The following is a 26,522-nucleotide window of genomic DNA, read 5'->3' on the forward strand; positions in this document are numbered from 1 at the left end:
AATTATCAAAATTCATAATTTGCCGTATTCTTCCAGTATTCATATTTTCAAAAGTTATTTGTAAAGAGGATGATTGGTTTTCCTGACATCCTGCATTTGATTTCAAATTATATTCTTATTTTTTAAGAAGGGTAAAATTGCCTTTTCCCTTGGGTGTCCATTAAGGAGGTGTATAAAAAGCTTCTTTCAGTCTGCATGGTTTTGTATCACAACAAGAAGGCAGTTGAGCAGGATTTTCAACTCCCTTTTGAAACTAAAGATAAGTGAATAATAGAACCTTGGCACCTTTGTGACCCAGTCTCACCCGCTGGTTTGCAGATAAACCTGTGTTATAGTTTAAGCCCACTTGGTAATTTAGCACCGCCCAGCTGTTCACTCACTCCCCTCTTCTGCCTTCTGGGTGGAATGGGGAGGAGAATCGAAATAATGTAAACCCTATGAGTTGAGATAAGAACAGTCCAGTAACTAAGGTATAACACAAAACCACTACTGCTACCGATAATGATAAGGGAAATAACAACGGAAGAGAATATAAAACTAAAAGCAGAAACGAGAAAAAAAAACAAACACAAGTGATGCACAATACAACCGCTCACCACCTGCCAACCCATACCCAGCCTGACCCGAGCAATGTTCTGGGCCTTCTGTGTGACTCCCCTCGGTTTCTGTACTGGGCATGATGTGCTGTGGTATGGAATACCCCTTTGGCTAGTTTGGGTCAGGTGCCCTGTCTCTGCTTCCTCCCGGCTTCTTGTGCCCCTCCTCCCTGGCAGAGCCTGACACTGATCAAGGACTTTTCAGAGTAAGCGTTACATGGCAACAACTAAATCACTGATGTGTCATCAGCACTGTTCCCAGACTAAAGCCAAAAAACAGCACTGTACCAGCTACTAGGAAGGAGAAAAACAACTGCTACAGCGGAACACAGGACAGCTGTTATTTATATTGATTCTATAGTTGGGATGAAAGTACACTTACTTATAATTTGGGCATAAATATTTAACTTACAGAATAATAACCACCAGAACTTTCCAGAACAAGATAATACTTTATAATAATTACTATTAATGGACTTATAAACTGAGCTAATAAGTAACTGCAAACCTTCATTTTAACTTTATAGTAGCCTTGTACATCTTTGTGGATAGAAACAAATATTCTTGTGAGCTGAGCAAGAAGGTAACTTACTATGAAATTAGTATTTGCCTTAAGTTAGCTGTTGGCTACCACTTGGTGTGAGTCTTTACGTAGCTGACAGAAAATACAAAGTATTTATTTAAGAAGTCCAAATTTTTACTTGGGCTTTTGGAGGGGGTTGGGGATGCACTTAAATAAAAGACAACCCCCAACTTTTCCACAAGGACTAGCAAGTGTGGTGATGGGAATGGAAAGGCAGTTAATCATGCAGCTAAGAGGAAAGATAGCAGCAGGAAGACTATCATGGTGGGCTAAGAAAACAAAGAGCTAGAACTCATGTGACTTTAACAAAATCTTTGGCAGCTTGATAGTAATTTTTATCCATACATACAATGTAAATCTGTATGCAATATTGTATGGCAGGATCTTACATATCAGTACAATTGCTGCTGCTTGTGTGTAAAGAAGTGCTACTACAAGTACGTGCAAAGAATTAACTACTAAGGATAGGTGAGTCAAGTAATATACAACATTTTTTTATGTACACTTTAAAGGGATACTAGAAATATGTTAACATTCCCTAAGGAAGCAAGTTTTAGATAAGTCCCTGTATTATACAATACAAACTGAAGACAAACAGTTTCTTAGGTTTTTCTAAGCAATATTATAGAAACATGCAAGAGGTACAGCAGCACCAGAGAGTGAAAGCCTACAAATTATGTGATATTATGGAAGCTGCAGCAGAATCGAAGAGCTACTACAAAGTGGCATAAACTGATTTTTATTATTCTTAAATAAATCTCATCAACATATTTACACCTATTACATAAGAAACTAAAAATGAATGACGACTTTCAAGTCTACACTCAGATAAAAACTTGCCCTTTATTTTAAGTTTTGAGTATCAAACAGCATATATCTACTCTGTAGATGGCAATGCTAACTAACACTACAGTGTTAGCAATCTTCAATTATTAGCAATTTCAGCAAACAAAAGAATCTCAGAGAAATGCTCACACAGTTATTTTTTGTCTCCCTCCTTAATATATACAGCCCAAGCTTACTCATATCCATTTGGTTTTTTACTTGGTGTGATAGTAAATAAATATTCTGCCACTCAGACTCAAGCACTCTTTTTATCCCCACAGTTTATGTACTGTTGATCAACATACTAGAATATGTCAACTTTAAGATTTGTTCCACAGCTATCAATTTTATCAAGACTAGCAAGATCCAAGTCTTACAGTAAGTTAGTTTCATCATTTCAAGTTTGGAATAAAACCTGTTTTTAACAATCAGGCATTTAAAATGTAACCTGGATCAGAACAAGAGCAGAGTAGAAGCCTTTTATAGTTCAAAAGATCTTCTGACTTCTAAGACTTATGATTCTCTTCCAGAATCAAATTAACTGTTCAGTACACCTAGTACTCACAGCAAGCGTCTCTCTGTAAAACCCATAATTACATGACACTGCCTCTTGGCACAAGGCTGGTTTCTCTGAATAACATTGTCTCTTGCCTGTGGTTTGTTAAGATAATTCTTAGAGTAGTGTTAAGTGATTAACTCTAAACTTTTACAGAAAAATCATCCTTAATGTTTGTTTTGCATGCAGCATCAGTTTCTAATAAGTAACTTCTATCAGTTATTAAAAAAAAATCAGTTATGATACTGTATTTTGAAATTCCAAAGGAATCCAGTCCTCACCTAAGCAATTTCATCTTCTACATCTTGTTATTGCATATCTCCCAAACCACTTCATTCTAACCTTCAGTACATAAGTTTTACAGTTTTTGCCAGCCCCTGACCTTCATAATGGCTCAATGCACAGTAAATTGTCAGTGGCATTTGTCTGAATTTATGTATGTGTATATATAGAAATAAAATTGATCAACATTTTTATATACATTCAAAAGAAACACATCATGTTAAAAGATCCTTCTGAAAGATTCAATACAATGAGCTTTCTGTATTCAGAATTGTGAAGGGAGAAAGCTGCTTCTTAACCTGAGAGCTTCCAGCCACAGCTGAAGGCAGGCAGAGGGTGCTTGCAGCTTTCTGTCTATTTTTAGTTCCCCAACTTAGAAAAGGCAGTTTCAGCGGGGCTTTCTTCGTCTGATCAATCTTATCCTCTTCCATGGCTAAACAGATTAGGGAGTATGTCTTCTGCATTCCCACTGAGTAAGTTGCACTCTTACTATGCTGTAGGAAAGAAAGAAGAATTACAACAGTCAGCCAAAATGGGTCAAAATTTTGAAGATAACAAAAGCTTACTGTGCAAACAGTTTTCCAAGGCAAAGCACAGCAAGCTTTCTGTGCTAATGACATCCTAACAGAGCACAAGGCCCTTCAGAGTGCTGCTGTTGTGGTATTTTGCCCATATAGACTGAAGGGTATACTACACACAGTGTAACAGACTTGAGTTATAGTTAGCATTTGCTGCCTTCTAGCACAACCGTATAATATAAAACCTCCCTACAAAGCTTAGGTATGTAGTTCTTGCACAAATCTTTGAAGGGAAGTCTTTTTTTGCTGTTTTTGGACAGGTTCCATGTTGACTGCAACTATGACAACAACAGCACATAGGGAATCCTTTAGGGATACCTGAAAGGCACAGCCTACTCTGTCCTATCTGAGCTCTGCCATGAAGCAATTTGATTATATTGTAGTCTCTTATTTCCAGTAGCAGCTTAGAAGGGCAGGGCTACAATTCCTTATTTTCAATAAGAAAAAATCAACTTCTTAAACCAAGAAAACCTAACAGCAGTAAAAGTACCGTGATCACTTCTACTAAGGCAATGCTACTTCAGTGCCTAAGCTTGCCAGGGAATGTTAGAAACAGTGGATTTAGCTGAACTACAGGTTCTCTCACGCTACAAACAAGTTACTTAGAGCTTAACATTTTTTAATCTTGTGATCATTTTTCCTTAGTCTAAAGCTTCTACAGCAGCTTAGTAACTGAGTAGACAGTTAAAGTCCACCAAAATAAAAAATACATATACTAATTCATGATGTAACACAGAAGTCATGATAATTTATGTTACCAGTGCACAGAAAACAAGCATGTGGTCTTGGATGTTCTATTTCATGCCATTATTATTGCACTGTGGCTTTTCCAGTGCTGAACATGGCAATATTTTCATCCTCTATGCCAAGTCAGAGGAAAATAAACTATGCCCTGAAATTTATAATGCAATTCATTTAAGTAGCTCCACTACATAGAAACCCACCACTCAGCCATTCTTGTGCACCCATCTCTACTTCAGCTCGCCAAGTCAGAATGATTTAAACAGGCTGTTTAAAACTGAACACATGCATGAATGCTTTATATGTTCACTGATGGAGTGGGATATCTGGCTACATGAAAGTAAGCATTAAGCAGGGACTGAAGCCAGGAAAGTGAAAAACACTCTCACACATCCAATCTGCAAAACACTTTTGCCTCATTACATACCAGAGATGCCGTTGTATCCTGGCAGCTGATAACCTCAAACTTGATGGGCTGCTCTCCCACACTTCTGAATTTTTCCAGCACCTCATTCACTCCGAGCCACTTGCAATCCACGCCACCAACTGAAACTATGTAGTCGCCTTCTTTTAGGCCCATTAACTGTCAAAATATGCACAGGTTATTATCTGGAATTACAAAGAAGGGTAAAATATTTTTGTCATCAAATGCTATCTACCCTAAAGGCATTTTCCTCTTAGATGCTATAAAACCATTGTCTAGCCAGACATGTGGGACAGAAGTGTACATATAACATGAAAACACAGAGCTTTTTTGAGTACATAGATTACCTATGTGAGTTACCACTGATAAATGTGATTCTGACATACTCAAATGTTGGCTCTTTTTATGTCCTTTTCACCTTTCTCCTTAAGTAAACAAAACATGTTTTTAGCTACCCTATCATCCCCCATGAGATATTTTCTTCAGTTTTTATTTCTCTTTCTTCAGTATTTTTATTTGTACTTTTGTGGTTGCTGCAGCCTTTCCTATAGCAGAGCTGTGCTCGTTACTGCATAGTGCTTTAGCCCTTTGTTTCTCCCCCAGAGAAGAGCAACATATTAGAATCCAATAATATGTCTTTCCTCTCTTTTTCCTTGGGCACATGCTACCTTGTGTTGCCTTCCCAAGTCTCATCCTTACTGTTGTTGCCATTTCCTAAGGCCCTTTTAACTTCCTGAATTACATAGGCAATAACATTTGCTTTTATTATTTGTAACTTTTTATCTATCAGGTGAGAACAGAGGAATAAATTGACTCTAGTTTAAGGTGATGCCAGGGATTCAGATACCATAAGGTGTACACAGCACTGAAAATGTGCTCAGATTATATGAATTGACTACACTGATGTATGGTAGAACTCAATAAAAGCTCCATACACCAGTATGAACAAGTTAAAGTTACATTTAAAAGATTGTGATGCTAGATTCTGGAGACATCATTAATATTGCACTAATGTAGTTACCGCTGCAGAACACGCTGGATCAAGACAACAGATTTGTGCTGGTGAACCTCCTTTAAGACTGAATCCTAGCCCTCCTGCTTCATGGTGGATATGAATGGTACGTGGAGCTGTCCATCTCTGCTTGGCTGAGAACACTGTCAGCGGGCCCTGGAGGTAACAGCAGCAGGCACGTTATGGTTTATTGTCATTCATAAGTAAGCATTTCTAATTTTAAGTTACAATGCTTTAAACTCATCTTCTGTAGATTTTACTCAGGTTAACTTTCAACTACTTCAGTTGAAATGGAGCAGTGAGATTTATCCCAGAATTTTAAGGTGTCCCTGAAGTTCTCTGCCCTACTTCGTGACAGTTCAGGCGATAATTCAGAGTTGGATGACAGCAACTGCCAAGTTGTTCTGGGATGATTGATAAGGTGTTCAGAATCTTCTGCTGCAGCAGGCTCTAAGGTCCTGTTTTACTCAGTTTTGGAGGAGGATAACTGATTCATGAAACATTGCAAATTCTGATCCTAACCACAACTCCCAATTCCCTTTGCCTGCTGATACACAGAGCCACCCGAAAGACTGGCTTTGTAGCATGCAACATTTCACACTCGGCATGCTCATCTCCAAGTGCAACATGTTTGTCCCTGCCTATAAATTGTACACAATTATCCACTGAAGCTTCATGAGACTTTTATGAAGGTTATCAAGAATGAATACTGTGTGAAGCCTCATACAAACAGCACTTTGCTAGTCTCACGCTCTCTCTTACGTCTGAAGCGAGGTATGATCTTTCCAATAATGTCTGAGGAAAAACACAGTTACTACAGGATCATTTTTGAGACTAAAATACTTGTGTCTCTCCCCTCATACTGGAATGAACTTGTACTTGCTAACAAAATGACAGAGGTTGGTCAGCATTAGCATGTTACATACCAGCCTGTGAAAGAAGTCTTTAACTTTGACCTTCGATAACTGGGGAGCAATTGTTTCTATTTTATGCTCTGTTTTAGCTGAAACAAAAAGAAAGCCAAATTAATTTTCTCTCAATTATTAGTTAGAAGACATAATTTTTTTTTTCTTGCATTCCAAGCTAGATAAAAATTTCTCCTAAATTCTTACTGGCCTGTAGAAAAAATATATTTTTGTGAAAATTTGTAAGACATATCTGAATTACTTTACAAATATCTTCAGAGCTCATACTATCAATACAGAAAACTTAACACAATCCACCCAGACAAAACTATTTGCTATGAAGATGCTGTGTCCATCTTCAATATTTCTCAGGAAAGGAAATTAAAAACCAATGCTCATTCTTTCCCTATGCTTCCAAGAGTTGGATGAACTGGACTAAGGTAGGAAGAACCAATAGCAGTCAAACTGAGTTAACACTTTAGGCCAATATAGGAGTTGTGCTTCAGGAAACGGTAATTTCTCCCATCACATGATTTTAGTTTCCTCATTTTTTTCTAGCTCACAAGATGCTTATTCCATATACATACATATATATATGAAATAAAGGTATGGCCCCATGAAAGCATATACATGTATGGCTAGATACCCTTTAGTTCTAGCTGTGTACACTTACGGAGGATATCTGGAGCCTGGATTAGACTGAGAAAGTCATCTTCTGTCTCTTGCTGAGCATATTTGAGAAGTGAGCGCTTGTGTGCAGCTGTCAGAACCTCCTGAAGAACATCAATGTTTCGAAGCTTTTTGCACAGACCGCAGACTCTCAGAGCTTCTTCGTGGTAAATGATGGCTTTGCGCAAGTGTGCTTTCCCTGAAAAAGCATTAGAAACTGTTGGTTGTCATCCACAGGCAATAATTAGAAGGTAATTTTCAAACTGTATCCAGTAGCTGTGTGAAACTGGCAGTTACCCAGTTGTTTTCTCTGAACTTTGTCCTTTAAAACGGTGAGAACCAACAGTCCATCAGGCATGTAGTCATACATCTCGGACAAGGCTTTCTCCTGCTGATCTTCGTCATCACCAGGCTGCACTATAATAATTGAAACAGAACGTCAGCCGTCACACATCTCCTGGTGCTCTGTTCCTTTAGGTGTATCGTTGTGTACTTACTACTACCTTCTCTCCAAATGCAGTCAAATATTGTTACACATAGATACTGATAGGAATTTACAGGTTTTAGGACTTTCATCATTTTTATCATCTGCAATATGCAAGCAATACTTATATGCCAGAGTACATCAATAAAAATTGAACAATTTGGTAGCATATAATGATTATAATTTATGCTATTTTGCAAAAGTTACGTAAATTAACTTTCACATTATTCTGTACAGAACAAAAAAAGAAAGGCCTCACACCTGAATGGGAAAATGGCTACAAATTAACATATATTGAAATCCAAAAGTTCCTGGCTCCTAGTCTTACTCAGACCAAATTATAAGTGTTTGTGTTTATTACTGTTATTTATATTAATATATAGAAAATGTATTATTCTTACATTCATGGTCACACAGAATGGTGGCAATGAAGTAATGTGCCAGAGCTTTGTAGTGGTCTGACTTTATCTGTGCCAGCTTAGACCAGGAATAGGGGATATTTTCTTTCACTGGCTCCTGATTCATTGCAGTGTTAACCAGCATGTAAACCTCTCCCACCTAAAATAAAGCACAGCATTGAAGTATGAGAATAACAGTAATTATTAGGAGCTCAACTAAGGGACAGTATATGCAACCTCGTGATAATTTCATGTGCATCACACCAAAGGTAGGGAAAACAAACAAAAAGACGATTGTTACAAAATATCAGAAATAAGTTTTGAGAAAATTGAAATTCCATCTCTGATTTTTCCCTTACAAGGAAAGAAAGCAAATCAATTTTGTAGAAGAACAGATGGACTAAGTCAATCTATGTGACTTCAGAGTTCAGCAAAAACATGATAAAATACATGGGTTTTAATTTACAAATGCATCTCATTGGCTCAATTCAGCTGAGAAAGAGGATGAAACACATTACTTACACAATAGGTTTGTACTTCGCTTCTGAAACTGTGGAGTCCGATCTAGCCTAAAGTTTGTGTGGTCTAGTTAAAACGGGGCTACTATCTTTTATGGAGGGGAAAGAAAATAGCTTTGCAAGCAGTGAATGCTGCTTTAATGGATCAAACAACTCCAACTGATAGAATTAAAAAGTCTTTCCCCTGCAGCTAATCAGCCCTACAGATAAGTGAGGGTAGCTTTACAGGGTTGATAGGGAAAGCTTTACCCATTTATCTGGTATGGAACCAATTATACATCTCCTTCTCTGAAGTGGCTCAGAGAGCATATTCATGTCTTGTTGGCATACCCAGTTTTTGATGTCAACAACCTCATGTCAACATATACTGTGTACAGCTTGCCTCCCCAGTTTTCAGGCAAGTCCTGCAGCTACCAACCTGACTCAGCTTATCGGGGTCTTTCCCCCAGTTACAAATTCATTACTCTTTTGGGCTTGTACTTTTTAGGTTTGCATAACCTCCAGCTGCTGGGAAAGACAACAGGTTGTGTTCACTACTTAACAGAGAACTACAGAAACAACACTGTCGCTTTGTATGTTGTTCTGTGGACAAGATCTGCACTGTTTGAAAGAGCAATATGATAAATAGCTTGTAAAAAAAATTCAGAAAGTTCGCTGCCCAACTATTTCAGCATGTTTCTGTTAAACTTCATGAATTATGGCTTTTAAAAATCATAACAGTTCTAAATTAATTATATTTAATTTGCAGCTATCTGCATTTTAATCATCTGAGAGGTTGTGATTCTCATTTTAGCTTGTCCATTGTTACACTCGTGTTTTTCCAATGGTTGTTAATGTTTATATTTAAGAAATTCTGCTTATATTACTAGAGGCTGTAGCTATTACCACAGCACTGTAAACGCTCATTTTAAAATATGAGACTCAAATTTTAGCCTTTACCTTGGCAACTTCCTGTGTCATTTTCACTAGTGTGAAAAACTCGTTGCGTATTCCAGGGAGACCAATTTGCTCAAAAACACACTCTTGAGCTTGTGCAAGCATCATTTTTACTAATACGTTCAACATAGCTGGGCTCATATCATAGCTTGGGGTGTGAGTAAAGGTCTCCTTCAAGTAGCTCAGAACTCCTGAAATTACAAAATGGGGGTTTCAGCATTACAAAGAGGAAACTTATGAATTCGATTCTAGCATGTACCATAATAATTAGGATTGAAAGCATACTTTCTAGTATTGCCCTACAGCAATCTGAACAGATTCTTAGTACACATGGAACTAGACTGAGTTACAGATTTTGCTTTGCATTCCCATAAAACATCTCCAGGCACAGTTCTCAAAACTACAGTTCAGATGAGCAACAGAAGCTGCAAGTTTTAAGGTCAATACCCTTGGGTTTGCTTCTATCAGTTCTTGTGAACTGAAATAAAAGCTGTGCTGAACTGCCTATGACTTGTATGCATTAGTGGTAGGCTAGGGTTTATACATAGGACAATAGGAAAAAAGAAATCTAAAACAGTTACAAGGAGGTGACAGTAGAACCCTTGGATGGAAGGAAAACACACAAACATATAAACTTCATTAATTTCAAATCTCCTTTTCAGCTGCTGCTAAGTATATTTTGTGTCCTAGTGAAAGCTCAGTTCCATCCCTGTAAGTAAATTAGAATAGTATATTTAACAGGGTAAAATCAGATTCTGCTGTAGACATTTGGCTCCACCAACACATGAATCATTTCTATCATTTCTCAAATTAAAAAGCAAACACTAACTTGCAGTGCAAATATTAAGTAGCAGTTTCATGGGTGGAAGTGTGACCTTCAGTATGCATGTCATCCAACTGGTTTAGTGAGTTCCACTAGCCTTCTAATTGCTGATAATACTACAAAAGTGTAACAATAAGACCTCTGCTTTTTAAGTGTTCCAGCATCCGTATTCTTACTTCTTGCTGCTACATTCAGTTCTGGTCACATTGTGCTGTATTTTCCTACTGCCACTTTCTGAGATTTTTCATTTTGTTGCACTTGTATCTTATATCTTATGATTATGCCCTTATACAGTTTTAAATTCAGCAATGTCTGCCTTTTTGCACCAGAATTCCCAACTCCAGACTTGCCAAGCACATCCCACATACTGAAGGAATGCCCTACTGAAAGGGGCCGAAAATACAAGTGAGGAAATATTTTTTGTTGTTGTTTTTAACTATTTCTGCTTATGCAATAAACATATACACACTGAGAACTTTGCCGAGGAAAAACTGTGCAACATTTTCCATTTAACACAGAGAAATGGTTAATACATGCTCTGTATGATGTCTCTACCAACATAATGAAGAGTGTTACGGAGCCATGCACAGGTACAATGAAATGCCTTCTTAGCACATAGCTTTGGGGCCCTGCAAAGGTTATGTGGCAGCAAAAAATGCATTTCAATTTGGAATTAATTCTGTTCTGCAAATATGTCCAAGTGAAAAGCTGCGGGTTTGGTTTTTTTTCTCTTAATTATTTGCAAAATGGAGACATTTCTGAAGTACTGACTGAAATTTGTTTTAGATGAAATACAAAGGTTGAAAAACTGATTAATAATGCATGAAGATATACTATCATTTTTTTTGATAGCTGTGTATTCATAAGAGGGGTTTCAGGAGACTTCAGCTCTCTGGTCCACAGTTCATATCTGACAAAGTTATATACAGTGCAAACCAGTAGCCACAGATTGTTAGTGAAGAAATAAGTCTTACAGTACGTGTTAATTACATAGGGCATGTTTTCAAGCATTACATGTAGCACAGATGACATTTACAAAAAAAAAAATCTATTTGGGAAAAAAACAAAACAAAAGCCTCTGTAGTATGTTAGTTCAAGAGACATGATTCCCTTTCTAGGATTTGTATTTTTCCTTGCTTGGGACAGATGATTATTTTGAACCTGTTTGACTTTGGAACCTTTGGAAAATACATAGCTTCCAATGAACTGCAAATTTCACACCAGAGAACACAGTAAGATTAATTTTGAAAAGACCATGTGGAAAACTACGTTTAAAACCCTTTATCAACCCTTTAACATTGTTTCTTATACAGATTTTACACCTATGTAGTATCACTGAGGCAAAAGCAATTACGTTGGTGAAACAAAAAATGAACAATGAAGCAGTTACTGTTGGGGTTATAACTTGGACCTCTGAACTGCAGTTCATAAATAATACTGTGGTTAATGATTAATCTGCATGCTCAGACTACAGTTCCAGGCTTTTATTTAATTCTTCATCTCAGCTGTTAATGAGGCTTGAATTTCCCTGTTCTTTTTTTGTGTACTAAAGTCAGATGAGGAACATCAGTGTAAAGACCTTCCCGATATTTTAAACTTTGTACCTGCAGCTCTCTGAAAAGCATCCACAGCGTTTTCAAGTCCAGCCTGGGTTTGACGATTGCATCTTGTTCCAATCTGGGTATAGAGGGCTCCAATGTTGAACAAAATGCTAGCTTTTTCAAGTAACAGGTTTGGCTGACACACTGGGACACCTGTGAAGGAATCGTACCTTGGGAAACAAATATTACAAGTGTTAAGATTAGCAGAGTCCATCAAAAGATATTTTCATGCAGTTTTTCAAAAAAAAGCAGTGGAATTCTTAATTATTTTTTGCTTGTGTGGAAAAGGTGAACAGAAATACCATAGCATAGGACAATCGAGATGCTGCAAGTCAGAGACCAGCTTTATTGGAGGCTTAGTTTTCAGCAAGTTTTACATCAGTGCCTCCATAAGCATATTATATCCAACTCAAAAGTGTCTGTAAGACATCACAGAGGCTGAAAGTATACTGGGGAAGCTGCTGTGTATGCTGCTATGTTCTCGTACTTAGATGTTGCCAAAGATCAACTATTGGCATAGGCAGATATTCTATAGTTCTAAAATTCCTATTTGCAGTTCTGACTAAAAATGTAATGGTTCCTCTTGGCTGCATCATAAAATGATTTTTTTTTCATCATAAAAACGCTGAATTCAGACTCAAACTTTGCTCACAGATGTAGTACAAACTGCTATAACAAATTAAGCCGCTCCTCCTCATTTGCAGGACAGGAATTAAAGTCTGACCCATTCCCCATCTGCATCATGCAACAAGGTTCAGAGTTCAGGAAACATCTACTATTGATCAAAAATGAAGATTATTTTCTCTCTTTTTCTCTTGTGCTAACCTGTAGCCCAAGTCATTTGCCATAGACAACGGCTTCACTCTAAGTGGGATAAAGGTGTACTGTATTCAAGTTTATTCTTAACGCTAAAAGAAAAAACACACACTGCAGGGCGTAGTGGGGGAAACACACTGCCTTGATTCAAATTAAACAGAAGACAGTTACTGATTAACTGTGTTTTGAAAAAGAAGAGACAAGACAAACATGAACTACACTTACCATGTAAATAAAACTCCCATGTGCCTGGTGGGTGGGAAAAATCTGTTCTCTACGTAACCAAGTTGAAGGAAATAACTTATCAGCATCTCAATGCCAGCTTCATCTCGGCTAGGAGTGCGGCAGGCCTTGAATTACAAGAGATTTAAATGAAGCGTTTTCTGTTGAGTTACAGGATGAGTACAGAAACACCCAGGATAAGACTCTGTGGACTTCCGCATAACATAAAAATGTTTGGAATCTGAGAACAGTAAGCTTAAGGCCATATGGATGCATTCCAAATAAAGAGTTTTTCAGTTGCACAAAAGTAGCATGTAACCGTTAAGGAAGCTAAGAGGATCTGTTAATTAAATAAAATTGTAGGTATTTTATGAAAGCTACAAAGAAAGTTTCTAGTATAATACAGGAAACAACACCATTCTACTACAGTTTTTGCCAGATGAATTCCCGTCAACATTCTTCCTGCTAAAATTATTTAAAGTAAAAAAGTAGGCAAGACAAATCTTAGATTTATAAAGTTATGTCAACAGCTCAATCACTTTGCATAACTTTACCCTTTTCTTCACTTGTTCTCTACTCAGATTGCAAAGCTCCTGGACAACAGAGATTCATGTTCCATATCTCAGAAACTAAGTCAATACAAATATGATGAGTTAAAAGTAATAGAGACGTATTCTGATTCCATATAAATGCTAGTATTTTCAACTGCAGATTAAAAGACTTCATGATATGACAAACTTGAACTTACTTGTCTCAAATCCATGAGATCTGCTATTTCGTCTTCATACTCAGAACTGTCTTCACTATAATGTTCCAGAATAAAGTCCTTAAGAAAAAAAGGGGGAATATCCAATAATCAATTAAACTACTTTTTCCTGCAATTGCAAAAGGTACAAAATTGATTCAGTTGTGATTTCCATGGTTTCTACTTCCTTCTAGTCAACAGTACAATAACATATAGCAATGAGACTACAAAAAGACAATAGTAGAAATAATTTGATTTTATATCCAAGATGAGAAATTTCAGTAAAGCAGCCAAACACCTGTCACATCAACTTCATTGGGTTTTAAAACACTACCACTTAGTAGTTTTGAAAAAGATAAGTGAGCCCTGTTAGCTAAAATAACAAGAGAATCAAGTGACCATAAAATCTTGTTAAGTGAAAGAGACTGACAAATTCTTGTCAGCTGTATTAGGGCAATTCCACTTATATTACCAAAGATGCAATGGCATAAAGTGGTACCATAATCTGACCACGGAGATTAACCCACAAAAGTAAAAGCAGAAACAAATGCTATAATGATAAGATAGTTTACCATGAGAAAAATCTACATTGCACAATATGCAGTGGTCCAAAAAAAATACAAAGATGGCTTAAATAGCCAGCAAAGTATATTAGCCAACAAGCAAGGAGCATTAGTGGTGCACCACCACTTCTCAAATGAGCTAGCTTGGTTAGCTCAAGTCAAATCTTCATTACTACTTCCTGTTGCACCAAGTACTTATCAATTATCTCATTGGAACCAAAAACTGTAGAAAGAATTTTTGTTCCCTTTGATTTAACTGTCTCCAGAGTAGGATTTCTTATAATATCTTCTGAGTCCTTGCCCTAGTCAGGTATGAGCAATGACCCAAATAATTGGCAGTTAATTTTTTTAAACACATTGTGATCTCAGGTCTAGGGCCAATAAAACAAAAATAATTTGTACATAAATTACTTCTGCTTCTTCAAACAAATCAGAAGTTATTTCTGTTGACTCTTCATTCCCAAATGTGTCTGAAATTTACCTTGAGGGGGAGTGTAAAGTCTACTTCTTTGGTTTCCTTCAGGCCCAGGGGTACCAAGGGAATGCTGAAAGTCTCCCTGTGAAAGAAAAGATTCAAAAATACTTTGTTTCTGTTTATCTGCCAATAAGATAATTACTTTTATTTGATGACAGGAAGTTTGTATACTGACCGGTGTTCAAGTAAAAGGTACATAGTTTATAACAATTCCTTCAAGGAAAGAGTAAAGAAAGCTTCCTTCCCTCCCCCTGCCATTTAAACCTATTTTTCCTTCAAGGAAAGAAGATGAGACTCCCATAGGTTGGCTTACTGCAATTCAACTTTTATAAACCTGCACAAGTTCTATAGACAGAAAACAGCTCCACAGCTGCTAGATCTGCTACGGTAAGAGCTATGGTAATTAGTTATCATTAGTATTTTACGTGCTACCAATGCTTTCATATGTAGAAGCTATGGGTGTCAAACACAGGGAAAAGCAGGGCTAAAGTGTACCAACTTTAACAGTGAAACATCTAAGAGTAGGAAGTCTGAGAACTACTGTTTCTAAACAACACCAGGTGTTGATCTATAAACAAGTCAACCACTAAAATATCAAAGTGCAACAAAGGATGAGAACTATGACTTAAAAAAAATTGGATCCTCAAGAGAACATATATCTGTACCATGGATTTAAACCTAGATCATATTAGTAAACAACACTAGCTAATGAGGGATAAATGGTGCTCTTTGATTCATAATAGTCTCAAAAGCTGCATATATTGCTCTTCGTTAAGCAGATTAGCCAATAACAAAAAAATGAATGACTAAATAAATAAATAAATAAATATCAGAATTGCTGCCAGATAAAAGTTTGTTGAGTTGGTTTAAAGAGTCAGTACCAGGCAATAACAAGGTTTATTCAACATTCTTTTTCCTGAAAGAACTGACCGTTATTGTTTAAAGCATTCCATTACCAACTACAAAATCCCACGGGTGTGGCTCATTTATGATTTTATCAGCAAAATTACTTTCTTACTGGTGGAAATTCCATCTCAGGAAGGAGGGAATAGGCACGTAGCTTCCTCAGCAGAGGAAGAGTCCTTAAACTGGTTGGCATGATCCAGAAAGTGGCTCTGTTACCCTGAAGAGGACTTCCATGATTCAGAGCCAAAATACCACTGCAGGTAGTGTAAATGATCTGATATCTGATAAGGCTTTTAGAAGAAACACCACCACTTTTACAATAGACTATATCAACACTTCCCCCAAAAGGAAGTGAGACACATGCAAAAGAAATCCTAACTTAGTGATTTAATGACTTCTAATACTACCCACATTCCCTGTGGACACCAACATTTGTCATTCAAAGGAACTCTATTTCTATTTTTTTCAGTTTCTAGGGGTGCTCTGCAGTTAGGGAGGTGATCCTGGGTTCCCATAAGTGAGTAGAAATGGCGTCATACTTCTCAATCCAGTTGAGATGTGCGCAAGTACTCGGAAGTCCAACCCTTCAGATTGGTGTAACACAATACAGCGTAATCCAGTACCATGGGCGTGACAGTTCATGACTATATGCACAATAGACTCAGAGAGCAACTATTAATTGCTATTTGCTATTAAAGGCTGGAGAGCATTTATGGAGGGAGTGAATTATTTTAGCTGATGGAACATAAAAAGCATTTAGAGCTTAGAATGTACAGTACCAGAAAAGCAAAACACTGTTCAAAGCTGAGTGGGGAAGTAGGATCAAGAGAGAAAAAGCTAATAATAAGTTAGTTATAATAATTAGTTAGACAGAATGACTGTCTAACTGCAAGGCTTCTACCTGCCTTGGGGTCTGACCTACTGCTCACCCTTCACTGAGAATTCAAGTATTTCAAATATTCCTTAGCTAGAAAAAGGAATATCCTTTCTGGAGTCTTGCACGCAGCCATAACTTTCCTACTGCTCTCTACACTTCACACATCTATGAAGCCTGGCAAAATCTTGAATGAGAAAAAAGAAATAAACAACAACAACAAAAAAAACACCAAAACATTTTTGTATCAAATAATTGTCAAAGTTTGTCATGGGGGTGGAGAGCCGGAACTTCGGCACATTTTCAGAAAAATTAAATTATATGGTACATCAGGTCATTATTCAGCTGAAAGACACACCACTGGAAATGTGCTTGGTCACTCTACATTAAGAACTCTTTATAGTCCACCTAGAAGTTAGACCTGAGAACAGTGCTAAGAGGGACTCCAAATTATACCATACATATATATATATATCATATGAAGCGCTTCAATTTATGTTTTCAGCTGCCAGTGTTAATCAAATATTTAGGTTTTGAAGCAACAAGGTATCTACCAGATAGAGAAATCACTGCGGTATTCAGACAATAAATACTCTTTGACTTTTGAAGCTTTTTCTTTGAGGAATCTATTACAATTTGAAGTACAGTGTGCTGTTTATAGCTGTAAAAACATCTTAGAAGAAGTCCAGCTTCACCTGCTAAAAATTCATCTGCTAATTTACGGATTTCTATTACTGAATTGCACACCTTAAATATTATTTCAAGTCTGCTTTGAACTCCAACTCAGTGTTCTCCAGCTGAAGAGAGGACTGCTCCACTCACTGCATTTGAGAACAGATGTTAGATCACGAGGTTTGTTCACTCCAGAATGTACTGAACCAGTTCTAGTACTGGAAATTCTGCTAGGGACCATGTGTCTCCCCATACAGGCCCAAGAGCTTTCAGTTCTTGCAATCCTCTGCTTCACAAAGGAACTCTATATCTAAGGATTAGTGGTACATACCTTTCCCAAGTGAAAGACAAATATGCAGACTAACCCTTAGTCAACAAATCTGCCATCAAATGTTCTCTTCATATCAAGCTCTTTGCTCTTTCACACAATTGTTTTCCAGCATTCACATTCACCTAGAAACAGTTTTGTTTCCAAGGGTAAACAGAAGATCTGTTAATAATTGAGTAACTTAGCTGTATACTTACTCTGAGTTTTGATAAACTTCTACTGAGATATTAAGTCCTTCCAATTCCTCCTTTAAGATCTGCAGGTCTGAGTTTACAAAACTCAGTTCCAGTAGTACCTGCTCTCTTACTTTGTTATTGGTGGTTGCTCTGCAGAAAGAAAGGAACATAATTCATTTTTTTTTGCTGAGGAAAAGTTTTGTGCCTAAGCTCAGTTGAGCCCCTTCCTGGCATTCTCAGCATTTTTAAGATTATTTCTTTTTATCTCCTTAAGAGATGTTGTAAGACCAAGAACTTCAGAATTTATTAGTTTTTTACATCAAGAGAAAGCATAGGATATTTTACAGATAACAGCACACAGATACATAAAAGGCTTGCTACGTGCAAAAGGGTTTTAGTGTGATTAGGGTGTCAGGCTCATTTTCAGATACATTAATACTAAAGCATCTTAAACAGAATCACTATCCTGTTTTTCAGATTATGTGATATTTTCATAGAAGAAGATACGAGGGTGGAGGTAGGGGGGAGTCAGGAGATACTTTTACAAGAGGTACTTCCCCACTTTGTAAATTGAATTATGAATAGAATTATAAATTGAAGCAAGTTGAGACTTCTCATCATATGAATACAAGAAAACAACTTTCTCACAAAACTATTACTGCAGAATGCTTTAGAACCAAAAATACAGGTAGAAAGATATTTCTTTTTAATGCAATACAAACTACTCTGTAGTTTTATTTTGTCAGATTCAAATAGGATTTTTCTTTTTTTTTTGTTTCCTTTGCCATTTATACATTTCCATGACAACATTTTGAACTGTTAGCACATTGGTTATTGGTATTTAGCAACCCAGAGCACTTGTGTGATTTCTTACTTGTGTATTTCAGGATGTTATCTTACTATTTCTAGCATGATTCTCCATACAGTATCACTGCTTTCTAGAGTATTAAACTTATCTATAAGCACAGGTATGATTTTAAGACAAAAGGTCTTGATCCATACCCAGGCTTAAGATTATTGTACCCCCATATTAGACAGTACAAAGCATTAGGCAGTAACAAACTTAAAATAAGCTTGCAGCATTTTGCATTTACCTTTAAGACAAAATTGTCATTCATAAATATTTATGAACAACCCTCTTATACATCCAGCCTCCACTGGAACAATTCTCCAATTTTACAGAACACCCTGGTGAAGAACTACTTATTCCAAGGCTAAAATTGTAAACTCGTACTTCATATTATAAATCTGTGTAATATGTCAACTTTCTGCGCTGTACTTTATTGAGTACCTGAGATTGCTTTAACTAAGCAATGTTAACATCTGCTGTCTGTATAAGCCAAACTGGACACAAATACACAGTGGACTGAAGCTAAAGGCACCACCATAGAGGTAGATGGGCAATCTCAGTATTTTAATTATGGCACTAAGCCCTCATGTTTGGCGTAGCTTACCATCCTCCACAGGATGGGGATGGGTTCTAATTTTTTTTTCAGAAACCCCAGCATTCCACCCAGATGAACTTCTCTAATATGGATAATTGCTCTCAACATCCATGCCAATTTAGAGTTTATTTAATTACCTTTCCATGTTTGTTTGTTTTGTTGGTTTTTTTTTTTGCACTGCAGACATACTTTGTAAGGACAAACAGCAAAAGACAGTAACAGGAGCAATGTGATATCCTCAAGACCCAAGTCTACTGTGAATTCACTTTTAACTCGGAAATTCCAGACAAAAGACAATGAAAAGGAGAGGGTGACTTTCAGAAGTTCTAACAACAAAAGTATTTGTGCTAGATGGATCATTTGTTTCAAGCCTAGTGTTTACTTTCAGCCAAAAGTAAAGAAACCTGCATTTCCAGTTTTTCCATAAATCCTACTGCAGGAGGCTCCTTGTGAACAGCAATCAGTTTGCTTCTTTTAGAACTTGAAAAGCAAACAGAATCTGAAAACACAGAGCTTGTTTATTTGGGTTTTTCCTTAGGAGCCTGTAAATACGTCTAGTCATGTAAACTATCTAGTGGTCAGGTTACTTTTAAAATTGCTTCTTTTCAAAGAACTAGTGAGCTTTAACAGTATAAATGAATCTAGATTAATTAATAGCTTAGATCTATCCAGCTTAGAATAAGTCTGATCCTCTGCTCTCCGAACAGGCTCAGTTCCCAGTCTTGCCAATAGCAACTTCAGTATTTCACAGCCAAATTTTAGGACATCTTTAAGCTGAATGTGAGAGTAATCAGTGTTCATATTCGATATTAGTCATCTCTTCAGCCTTTCCAAAACACTCCTGAGTTGACATGCAGAAACATCTACTGAATGTACAGTGTTCAATTTCAAAAGCAGATAAGAATTTTGCTAGATAGCAGAAGACCCAAAGTCTTATTCCTTAAGTCAATGACCAGAAAACAAAGCAAAATTAAATCAGAGGCTAAACCTACACAAGCTTTGGACCCATTGCCTCTCTTGCCAAGACTGGCGATAAAGGCAGGTAACAGACAAAGATGACTGGCTATCAATTAATGTCAAGTTTAAGAACAGTGAATTTATCCAAGTATTTTCATTTCTCTAAGGGAAGTATATTGATCAGGTTTTTGTTCTTGGAGACCTGTTGTTGCTCCGGCTGCAGAGAAGTAGACACTATAGATTACTGCAGATAAGTATTGGGGAAATTTTCAGGTTTTCTGTGTAACAGACAGATTGTTGGAAAGCTTACAGGTCTATTTGCTAAGCAGTTAATCACAGGATAGAGGACAGAGTCAACATAAGGCTATTCCTATGGGGACAGCCACGTAAGAAACTGTATCTTTAAAAAATATATATAAAAACTGGTGTACAAAATATAACAGATGAAGGGCAAAGTCTCCTCCAGTTACCTCAAGCTGTAGGAGAATTCGGTGGCAACTGCAACCCAGCTCAAATAAGACGTGTGCTACCCTGCTACTCCTGTATCACTACTACATGGAATAAATATAGCAACTGATAGTCCTTTCTACCATGGAGCACAAACCTGGAGGATCTTGAAAAAAGCAACAGCATAGCAACAATACCTTTATTTGATTTAAAGTGCAAAAAGGAGTCATTACAATATTCAGGAAGATTCACTTGCCATTAACACTAGCAATAAAGCTGATCAAACAGAGCGACACAAGACATTCTATCCTCAGTTCACTTGCTACAACACAGCAGCTTTGGAAGTGTACTTCATAGCAGGTAATAACTCTGCAGAGTTACATCATTAAAAAAACCTTCAGGGAGATTTACAAAGCATCCAGCAGTAATTTATGCAGCAGTTAAGCAGAATGGGAAAAAACAATAGCTAAGAGACTTAAATAGTGTTGCTCTGGCAAGAAAACTAGGAAGTCATGACACATACCTTAAAAGGTTTTCAGCACCAGCTCTCATTCTTACTGCTCTTAAAATCTGTTGGTTTAGGACAGCTCTTTGATTTTGCAGTTTGCTTCGTCCAGTCTCAGCAAGAGGATTACATCCCTAGAATTAAGGAAACATTTATTATTTTTTTTGTTGCTGTTGAAAGAGACTGAAAAGGGAGGAAGGCTAAATTTGGAGGAACATAAACGGGTGGGTTCTGTATGGATACATATTACCTAGATATGAATTAATGAGACTGACATCAGTGATGAATGACTGACAATGTTTCTTTTCTCAAACTCTGTCATTAAAAGCAAAAGACACACCATGACCAAAGTATTTGACATTAAAATCCAGGCAGAAAATATTTGTTTTAAAGCGTATGTACATGTGTGAGCCAGCCTGTTCTCCCCTAAATGTCTTTTGAAGGTGTTTATCAATGATAACCACATTTGACAGAGCAATATTATGTTTCTACGGGTTTCATAGAAACAGTATCTGGCCAGGCAATAACTCCAGTCAAAGTGTCTGCTTAACCTTTGCAAAATATCAGGGTTCCATACTGGGATGTATACAGACTTGAAATACCACTCTATCAAGACCAGGCTTTGGCGGCATCCCTGCTCACAGTCTCAAGTACCCTTCTAAAGATACCTGCTCTTGTTTCTTCTGGTGCTCAGAACTTCAGTAACCCTCCTTCCCTGTGTTCCTCTCTTTACATCTCTGCTTATCTGCACAACTCTTCTTCACACCCAGGAAATGCTCTTGGGTCTTGAAGCCTACCCTGCCGCAACCCAACAGCACCAAAAATGTAAAATATGAACAGGCTTTGTAAGTCATTTCATCTGTACATTCTCAGAGTGCCAGATGGAATGATTCATCTGCCCATTAGTTTTTCTTGTTACCTGTTGTCCAAACAAATATTATATATTGATTGCTCAGTATCAAATAAGATGGGAAATGGAATACTATGAGATGGTGTAAGATAAAATGAGATATGGAATAATGGAGTTTAGCAGGCTAAAATTATGATTACACCTTCAGACACTCATCAGATTAAGCCCTTAAAGTAAAGCATAACTCCCAGAATTCACCGAAATGCTCCTGTGTATTTGCGTACCTTACACAAGCACAAGACTCAAACTGGAACCTGTGTTTGAGCAGGTCTGAGCCATTGTATTCTGATGACCACTCATAAGCTAAAACTGTTATAGATTAATAGGATTGCATGTTTGTCATTGAAACATGACCTTCACACCTTTCTTAAATAGAAGTTTCACTTCCACTTTTTTACCTTTTATATCTCCCCTTCTCCCCACTTTAAAGTCTAAAATAGCTTTGAATACACATTTATAGCCAACCAGCACTTCCCTGCAGCCTTAGCTACTGATTCTGAAGCTAATAAGACTCCTCTGTTTTAGTGCTTAAATAAAGTGCGTCCTTTTGAGTGGCCTGGTTGAGTATCATTACAAAACTTGTCAGGGTCCTACTGGATTGTGCATTACACAATTAGAAGGCTCAGATCTGTCCAATACAAGTCTTCCCTCAAGTACTCCAGCCACTAAATTATGCACTATTTTGGACCCTCTTAGTTTTGACTCAAAAAATTTGAGTTTTTCTATAACAGCATTTAGAAGTCTCTCAACGAGCTCTAATTATGAGTGGTCAGGCAATGGCATACCAGCACAACAAAACCAAGTATTTAAATAGAACATGAAGTTATGATAATCTACTCAAAGTTCAGTTCTTATTTGCGTTGGCAAGTGAAAGCAAGTTGACTTGACAACAGAGAAATTATTGGATCAATCCAGATTACACTAGTTCAACTAGGAAGCACATAGCCCAATATTGTTAATTTATATTTCTGGTTTAAAAGTTATAAATAGGTAAAATCACAGGTTTGTGCTCAGATATTCAAAAGCACCATTTGCCAGACAACTTGAAAAAGCATACCACGTTAAGTTACTCTTACTACAGAAGTGTTTCTGGATTGAAAGATCAATTGCAGCAGAAGCTAAAACTTGGGTGCAGATTATATGCTCTTTTTGTTGAGAAAGCACTGGCAGCAGGCACAATTCATAGAAGATGAAGCTCTTACTGGAGAGGACATGCACATGTAGCAAACTCATTCATTCATCTCAGACTAAAAGTAGTCCTTTCACTACCAAATACTTTGTGCTTCTTTACACGCATAGAGACACAAGCAAGGCAAATTTAAAGGTACAATGTGGTCTTCTATCCACAAGTTGCTTCCTGCTCTGAGCCTGCTTCTTTTTTCAGCCTGCCATTGTTTTTCCTCCTTTGTTTTTAATTCACTTTGTGCTATATAATCTTTCTCTTCTTACTGGTATTCAAAGTCTTCTCTCCTTCCATTCCACCTGTGCCATTTTCTTTTGAACATCAACAATTATCTCCTCTTGATGTTTGCATTCAGCTTGAATACTTGATCCTCACCTTAAGCCTGCCACCTCTATATCCCTGTACAGGTCTGCAATGCTTTCTTCCAACTTCTTTCTTAACCTCTGAATCCTAGCATCCTTTCTAAAATATCTTTGACTTGCCCTGGTCTTCATTTTTCTCTATAAAGCTGCAGCTTCTTTCCAGAACTCCATTTCCTTCCTGTGTGCCAAAAAGTTCCATGACATCATTCAAATACTTCTTTACAGCTCTACTCCTGTGAAACTTGCAGGAAGATGGATTGCTTGATTCCCAAGCCAATGAAGCTCAGCAGAAGCAGTGTGTTTATTTCAGTAGACCTTTGATCAAGCTCCAGCCCAGAAATCAAACAAGCTCACAATGAATAATGTGTTAAGGCCATTGCAAATGTGCAGCGATCTTCAACTCTGCAAAGAGAAGAAGTGGCAGAGATGTTTCCTGGCTTTTGGGGCAATCACTGCAGGAAGCTTTAACGCAAAGCTTTAATGCAAGGCAGTGACAGACTGAGGTATCCTTCAGTGTGCCTGTAAGTGCTGCACTTCTGTCTCCTGAATGAAAGGCTTCTTGTGGACAGTCTCTTTTCAGGATAGACTCACCTGCTGCAAGCACACACCTCCCTTTTACTTCTCAAGGCCTGTAAGGAACTCAGTCTTTACATTTTGGAAAAATGTTTTTCACATATCCTGAACGGGGATGGGGACACTCCGCTAATCTCTGTTCATTTGCAGGCCTAAAGTCTTTATTGTAATCAGGCTGCCAGAAAACTGGAGAAGTCCCACACAGAGGACAGTGAAAACAGCCAGTATTTGCAAAAAGGCATGGGAAATACACAATCTGGGGAAGATTTCCGCTTGTGTAAAGCACAGATTCTGTGTACTAATAAGTTATTTAGCAGACACATTGAACAAAGTGCTTAATTTTGCTTTCCTCCATGTAGAAGATCCCTTTCCCAAACAACATTTGTTTACATGTGGACAATCCCAAGAACTGTGAGTGTTAATGTTCAGTTCATTACCATATCTGGCAGCCAAACTTCCCAGCTGTTTCCACACCTACTGTTTCATTCTTGTCAACAGGATGTTAGATGCTTCTTTTAATTACTGTTTATTTCTTTGCTGAGCAAAGACTGTTTGGGAAGTGAACCTGATTGTACCCTGGCTTATACACTTTCAGTAAAAATTATTAATAAAATAGTTAAAAAGAAATAGTTATTACTAAGGAAGTTGGAAAAATTACCAAGAATGGAGTATGATATAAGATTTCATTGCATGCATTTGGGGATTGTGTGAAAAGTAAATTGAGCAACTTTTCTAGGAAGACAATTCAAATAGTCAACTCAGCTATCAATTTCAGAGCCTTTTTTCCCCCCTCAGAGCACAGCTGCACTTCTTTATGAAGTGTTGAAAGTGCTCAAATATTATTATCCTTAGATCCTGAACCAAATAAGAGCTTTTTCAAACCTAAGGTTCATTTAGCTAGTCATTTCATTTCTTCCTGCTTGGTTGGAAAACAATGCTGAACTGCACAATTGGGAAGCTGATTATGTTTGTAATATGTCACTATCAGAGGCAAGTCCCGCACAGGAGTTACAGATCTTTGCCATATGTTATTTATATATGTAGTAAGGTAACATCTTGAAACAGATACTCATGTTAGAGCTACATGCTGAACTTAGGTGGCAGGATATCCCACTAGGGTTTATTATTAAGTTTATAAAAATCATCCCACACACACTTATTTGGCCAACAGTTGTATTATGAGTGCCTGTGGGATCCCAGCGTGATGCTGTCAATGTCAGGCCAGGGACTGCCAGCTTAACAGCGGGAGCTCAAGCAGAGCTAGGAAATGGCTGACTGACTGTTCAGGACTCACGTGGGATTGAGGGGGAAAATTTCATTCTACAGCTTACATGAGGACAGAGTTGGTAGCTAAGTAATCCTGGAGCCAGGTAGCCCACTTTGGCTATGGACAGACAGCATCTTGCTTCTGCAAAAGGCCCCAGTGCTTACCTCTTATCTGAAGAGAAGGAGCCTTCAAATCCTCCCAAGTTTAAGGGGTATAGGCAGTACCTTCCTTTTTTCCCAGATTTAGGCTTTAGGCCTTGAGAAATTGCCTGCCACAGAGGGCAGATAGCTGTCAGAAGTACGGGTCCCAAATAAAGCAACAGTTATATTTAATTCGGATGCCAAGTTCTTTCTTCAAGACAGAAGTGTTTTTTAATATCAGAAATCCAATTGTAAAGGAAACAAAAACCTTGACTGTTTGCCAAACAATGAGTAATCACAGTAAACATTTGAAATTAACATAAATATGAGTTACGAAGTAGTGGTTTGAACTCTTACGATGAGCCACACACTGTCTGAAGGTGACACAGAGTTGAAACTGGGTGTGCCTTCTTACTTAAAATAAAGCATTCCTTTCCAGCCAGCACAACCTGTGCTGCCTGTCAAGCACAGCAGTGTACACAAATGGCCATATCCTCCAGGTAGTTAAATGTGTGTGCAACTTCACTTATGCACACTTCTTTGGCTGCAATAGCGATCATAGTAAACAACATGATTCACACCAGTATTTCTAGAACTGATCCCAAGCCCTGTTAAATTATTATATTTATTTCCATTTTTGCACTACTATAATTAAAGTTTCTCTTGGCATGTTTCTACCAGTTCAATTTTTAAAATTTTAGCTAAACATTTCAAGTTTTTCAAGAGTAGTTGTTTTATCCAAGTTAAAAAAGGCAGAGGGAGAGGGGAGATGTGGTCTTCCAGAGCCTGGCCTGCTTGTGCCATGAACAAGTATTTCACAGTTCTAGTGCCTGGCCCAGAGATTAGTACAACTTTAGAACTAGTTATTGTATTAAATTCCATGTACATATTTTCTAGACAATATTGCATCTTGTCACACTGCTCACTAAGCAAAATGAAAATCAGCATTCCTTCACAGATGTCTGTCTCTTGACTAACCAAGTTTCAGATGATTCTCAGTTTCACACGAAGGCCTACTTTCAGTC

The 26,522-nt window shown here is 37.5% G+C and overlaps 1 protein-coding gene across 2 annotated transcripts in view; it reads right to left on the bottom strand.

Moving 5' to 3' along the window:
• Nucleotides 1-1,902: 1,902 nt before the first annotated feature.
• The window catches only part of RHPN2 (rhophilin Rho GTPase binding protein 2), a 29,715-nt gene continuing 5,095 nt past the window's right edge, over nt 1,903-26,522 (bottom strand). The window contains exons 2-15 of one of the 2 annotated variants that reach the window (XM_057400170.1): nt 21,081-21,196; nt 17,730-17,858; nt 14,759-14,834; nt 13,718-13,795; nt 12,973-13,097; nt 11,935-12,101; nt 9,511-9,698; nt 8,057-8,213; nt 7,469-7,588; nt 7,176-7,370; nt 6,524-6,600; nt 5,607-5,753; nt 4,589-4,744; nt 1,903-3,336 (exon numbers count right to left, since the gene is read on the bottom strand). In XM_057400170.1, coding sequence (XP_057256153.1) covers nt 3,085-3,336; nt 4,589-4,744; nt 5,607-5,753; nt 6,524-6,600; nt 7,176-7,370; nt 7,469-7,588; nt 8,057-8,213; nt 9,511-9,698; nt 11,935-12,101; nt 12,973-13,097; nt 13,718-13,795; nt 14,759-14,834; nt 17,730-17,858; nt 21,081-21,196 — 1,983 coding nt within the window. In that variant the 3' untranslated portion in view covers nt 1,903-3,084. The remainder of the gene's footprint in view (nt 3,337-4,588; nt 4,745-5,606; nt 5,754-6,523; nt 6,601-7,175; nt 7,371-7,468; nt 7,589-8,056; nt 8,214-9,510; nt 9,699-11,934; nt 12,102-12,972; nt 13,098-13,717; nt 13,796-14,758; nt 14,835-17,729; nt 17,859-21,080; nt 21,197-26,522) is intronic. The other variant, XM_057400172.1, reaches the window with a different exon arrangement.

This window comes from Pezoporus wallicus, unplaced genomic scaffold (genome assembly GCF_028554395.1).
Source record: "Pezoporus wallicus isolate ANWC-B61680 ecotype Strahan unplaced genomic scaffold, APGP_CSIRO_Pwel_v1 contig_447, whole genome shotgun sequence".
In the NCBI taxonomy this organism is placed as follows: domain Eukaryota; kingdom Metazoa; phylum Chordata; class Aves; order Psittaciformes; family Psittacidae; genus Pezoporus; species Pezoporus wallicus.